This window comes from Balaenoptera ricei, chromosome 8 (assembly GCF_028023285.1).
Source record: "Balaenoptera ricei isolate mBalRic1 chromosome 8, mBalRic1.hap2, whole genome shotgun sequence".
In the NCBI taxonomy this organism is placed as follows: Eukaryota; Metazoa; Chordata; class Mammalia; order Artiodactyla; family Balaenopteridae; genus Balaenoptera; species Balaenoptera ricei.
The window spans coordinates 72,408,983-72,413,292 of record NC_082646.1 but is presented as its reverse complement, the minus strand read 5'-3'; the positions used below and the strand labels follow the sequence as shown (position 1 = coordinate 72,413,292).

At 57.5% G+C, this 4,310-nt stretch overlaps 1 protein-coding gene across 1 annotated transcript; it reads right to left on the bottom strand.

Moving 5' to 3' along the window:
- Positions 1 to 239: 239 nt before the first annotated feature.
- On the bottom strand, positions 240 to 3,297 carry LOC132369868 (calcitonin). Its single transcript, XM_059929570.1, has 4 exons — positions 3,190 to 3,297; positions 2,013 to 2,107; positions 1,605 to 1,748; positions 240 to 726 (listed from the first exon to the last, which is right to left on the bottom strand). The coding sequence occupies exons 2-4, from the start codon at positions 2,096 to 2,098 to the stop codon at positions 528 to 530; spliced, it is 429 nt and encodes a 142-aa protein (XP_059785553.1). The 5' UTR covers positions 2,099 to 2,107; positions 3,190 to 3,297; the 3' UTR covers positions 240 to 527.
- Positions 3,298 to 4,310: the final 1,013 nt, after the last annotated feature.

The following is a 4,310-nucleotide window of genomic DNA, read 5'->3' as shown; positions in this document are numbered from 1 at the left end:
ATGAAAATTCCCTGAAGTCTTACCTGGAAGAGGCTCAGAGCACAGGGTCTGCAGCATCCTCCCCCTGAAGTGCTTACCTGCTCCTCAGCACACCTGTTCTCATTGCTGGAGCTGGTTCACAGGGACCCTCACCAAGCCCTGCATCCTACTACCGTAAGGCTAGGGCTACTTTCAAGCATAGGCCCTGGGCACTCTCAGGCCTGGGACAGGGACCAGAATAATGACCACCAAAGTGCAAATCCTTTTAGAAAATAGGTTTATTCATCAATGATGAGGCATGAGGGATGAAGCAGGAATTGGACGGCTCTGCCATGACATTCTCTGGGATCTCAGAAGCTTCCCTCACTCTCTTATCTCTAACCTTGTCTGTGAGTCCTGCTCTCTTTCTTTCCATCCTGAGGTCCCCAGCATTCTCTATCATAAGCAAAGCTACCAATACCAGCTTGAAGAGCAATCCAGGTAAAATCTGCATGCATTAACTTCATCCATGGGAGCAAGAAAGGAAATCAGGAAGGAGAGGAAGGAGTTCACTTGGCATCTTGGGGCACCCCAAAATGGGAGGAGCGGTCCCTCTCCAAGCTGCTGGCTATGTCACTTTTCTTGCCAGGTGTTTCAGGCCCGAAGCCCATGCCAGAGAATCTATGAAAGTTGTTCAGGTCCTTCCAGTACGCGCTCAGCACACAGGTACTCAGATTACTGCACCGCTTAGCTCTGGAGCCATCCAGGCTGCAGGGAAAAGACATGCCAGACAATACCATGCACCAGGGCTGCCCCTGAGGGCAGTCATGCAGAAGGTTAGACCCAGGAGGGGGCGCCTGGAGCAGAGAGACGAGAGGGGCAGGCAGGGGGGTGGCTCACGCATCCTCCATTAGGAGAACTCAGAGGTTCGCTGAGCCAGGGCAGTGTGGGGAAGGGCTGCGGGGGGAAGGGGTGACCTTTTCTGGCATTCCACATGCTGCTCAGTCCTTCTTGCTCTGCAGAGAGGTTCTCAGGGTGAATGCAGGTGCAACACGTGACTCTGCTGGTGTGAGCTCCAAGCTCAGGGTGCACAGGGAGGTGGGGCTGGGGAGCGGTGTCTGGCCCCATGAGAACATGCACATCTCCACAGATTCTACACATCTAAAGTCTCCGGACCTACCTCAGACACTGCTCTACCTGACCCCACCCTCTGCAAGGCCTTTGGCTTCACCTTGCAAATGTGCAATGAAGGTGCCTTGCAGGTGTGAGAGAACAACATACACAGGTTAAATTTCTAAGACATCCTGAGCTATAACAGTCCATCCCCTGGCTTCACACTCACCGGTCCTAACTCATCCAGGGCTGGGTGTTCTCCTCAGTCGGACAAGACCAATTCCCAGAGTAAGTGATTCCACACCTCCCCATTTCATTTCCTAACAGCTTTCAGGAATGGATCTTTTTAATGTGTCTAACCACAGTCCCTCCAGCTGCATGTGGACCTCTGTCTTCCATGTAGGCTGAGAATGGCTGAGTCCCATGTCCTGGCGAACAGGGACAATCTGCTGAACTCTTGGCCAGATGTGGTCTTTCCTACCTCTCTGGGGTATGTCCTCCTGAATATGCCAGGGCTGGGTGGGGAGCCTCACCTAGAGCCCTCTGTCTCCTGCTCCTGCTCCTGCTCCAGCTCACGGGTCTTGCTCTGCACATAGGCCTTCACCAGTGCAGCCAGCAGGAGGCGCCCTTCCTTCTCGCTGAGTGCCCCGGGATCTGGGAGGGTCTCCAAAGCAGACCTGGAGAGAGGAAGCAAACCCAACACAGACTCTAAGCCCCTGCCTGCCTCCTTCCCAGGATAAGCAGCCAGGCTTCCTGGTCTCCGCGGCTTTCCCTGAGAATGTGGCTCTCCTGACTGCCAGCCCACAGGGCTCAAGGCCAGTGTACACCTGAGGGTGTTGATTCACTGGGAGTCTCCCACTGCTGTGACTTCAGAGGCACAGAACTGCCTGATCCCAGGGGCAGTGGAAGGGGAACGCTCTCGTGGCTTCAGGCTGTCTCACCTGAGTGGTGTCGCCTGGAGACTGCCTGCCTGGCACAGGACCAAGATGCTGAAAGCCAGGAAGGGGGAGGACTTCCCGAAGCCCATGATGCTTCTCTGTAAAGGGAGAATGACGTTACCGCTGCACCAAGACCAAGCACCTCCTGGAGCCCACAGACCCAAGTTCCAGTCCGGCCTCTGCCACGACTGCCTTGAGAATTCGGGCAGGTTACCCCGCCTCCCCACGGCTCGGTTGGGTTCATTTGCCAGATGGCCTGCTTTGAATCTCAAAATATACATTACAGTGAATCGCATGGTACAGCAGAAACAGGTGTCCTGGGGTGAGGGCGGGGGGTTCCGGTTTTGTCCCGTGGAAAGCCAGGAAGAAGCCACACACATGCACATAAATCCACACCTTCTGCCCTATGCAGAAACCAAGCGAGAACCCACCCTTGCTGTAGACTGTGCCTGTCTTCATAGGGACTGAGAAGTCTAGGACCACCTTCACCTCCTCTGGACTTCGCCACCAACAGTTGGGAGAGGAAGGCAGTAAGGGCAAACTGGAAAGGAGCGCTAATCTCTCAGTCTGTGGGTTTGGGTTGGGGATAATTTAACATGCCGGTTACTGGCGTCTCTCGGCTCTGCCCGAACAGCCAGCCTCTGCTGAAGTGCAGTTTAGCAGCAGGTGCTGGGCGCCAGCTCAATGTTCTGGCCGGCTGACTGCACTGCCCCAAGTCCGTGCCAGTGCCCCAGGGACGCTCGCAGGCTGGAGGCGCCTCAGAGGAAGTTTCAGGGCTCAACCGTCCCGAGAACCAAACGTGATCCCTCCTCGGGACACAGACTGCTCAGGGCGCTCCCAGACCAAACTCGGGAAGAATCCTGCACGCAAAGGACCGGCACAAATGCAGGGGCCGCAGAACCAGGAAGGCTCGGAAACTAGGGCTGGGCTCACGGAGCTTCCAGCGCCCAGGCGAAGCCCTGGGGATGCTTGCGGTTCCACTGGAGCTGGTTAGAAGAAAATGAGCTGACAGCCCCAATCTCCTGCCTTCTTCCAAGGGGACAGACGGCTAGCAGCACCTGGCTATAGGTGGGCCGGGATGGCCGTGAGAAGCAAAGAGAGGCAGGTAGGCAGATGGGGCAAATTAGATGAACTATGCAGAGGCTGGTAATTAAGAGTGAGCAGAGTGGGAAGTTCTCACCTGGCGACTCGAGTTTCAGGAGAGCGCGAGCTGCGGGTCCACCGGGATAGACAAAACGCCTGCTGTGGGCGTCTTCCCCGCGGAGCTCTCTGCTCTTATGCCAGCGATAGGGGGCGGGGAGGTCCCCACGAGCCCGCGCGGCCAATCCAAAGTGGCCAGGAGCGACCCAGCTCCGATTGCGTCATTGCTCGCGTCCGCACACCAGTCGACTAGGGAGGGGAACCATCCGCTCTGGCTGTCACTCGCAATGAGGTCATTGCTTGGGCAGCGGGAGGGCTCGGAGAGAGCTGAGAGCCTTCGACGTCCAGAAAGTGGGAGCAAATTGTGTAGAGTTTGGTGTCACCGACAGTGAGGGGCCAGAGTTTCCCTTTCTTTGTGCCTGAACTCCGGCCTTGCACTCCCTCCAGCCACGCCAGTAGGGACTCCGGCCCGGTCCCTTAGATTCTGAAGGGATCTCAGATGAAATAGGCCACGGTGGAAGAAGGGGATGGTGGGGGGGAAAGGGTCCTTGAAAAACTGATCTCCTTGGACCACCTGGGGTGATCTGGGATATCCTCCGCTCCCTCTCCTTCAGCCGCGCCCTGGCGCCCAGGGCCCCGCAAAGTTGGTTTGCTGCCAGTCTGGCAACCTAGCCTCTTTCTTCTCGCTTCTCTGGGACGGGTAGGAGTGAAAGAGAGGAGTGGCACTGTCTGCGCAGAGGGCTAGGCATTCCTCGCGTGCTCCCGAATTCTCGACTGCGGGTTCTGCCTCCCCCACTCTAACCGGGGATCCTGCGCTGCGGCGCTGGAGTTGGTTTACACAGCTGTCTGGCGCCTCTGCCTTCTGTTTTCCAAGCTGCTGGGCCAGGACGCCTGTGTCCGAGTTTCTACCTGTCTCGCCCTACACCCCAGCCCCACTTCCCTGAAGCCCTTGATTGCAGAGCTGTCCGGGGTCAGCGCCTACCAACGGGGCAACCTTTGGACTTTCACACACGCGCCACTCGCAGCCACAGGCCGGCGGGTGCGCGCGCTCACGCCTCCCGCAGGGTGCACGTCCAGCGCTCACCTACCTGGACCCCGGCCACACGCCCTCCTTTCGCACTCACACACAGACACTCCGCAGATCGCCGGCACTCGCTGCAG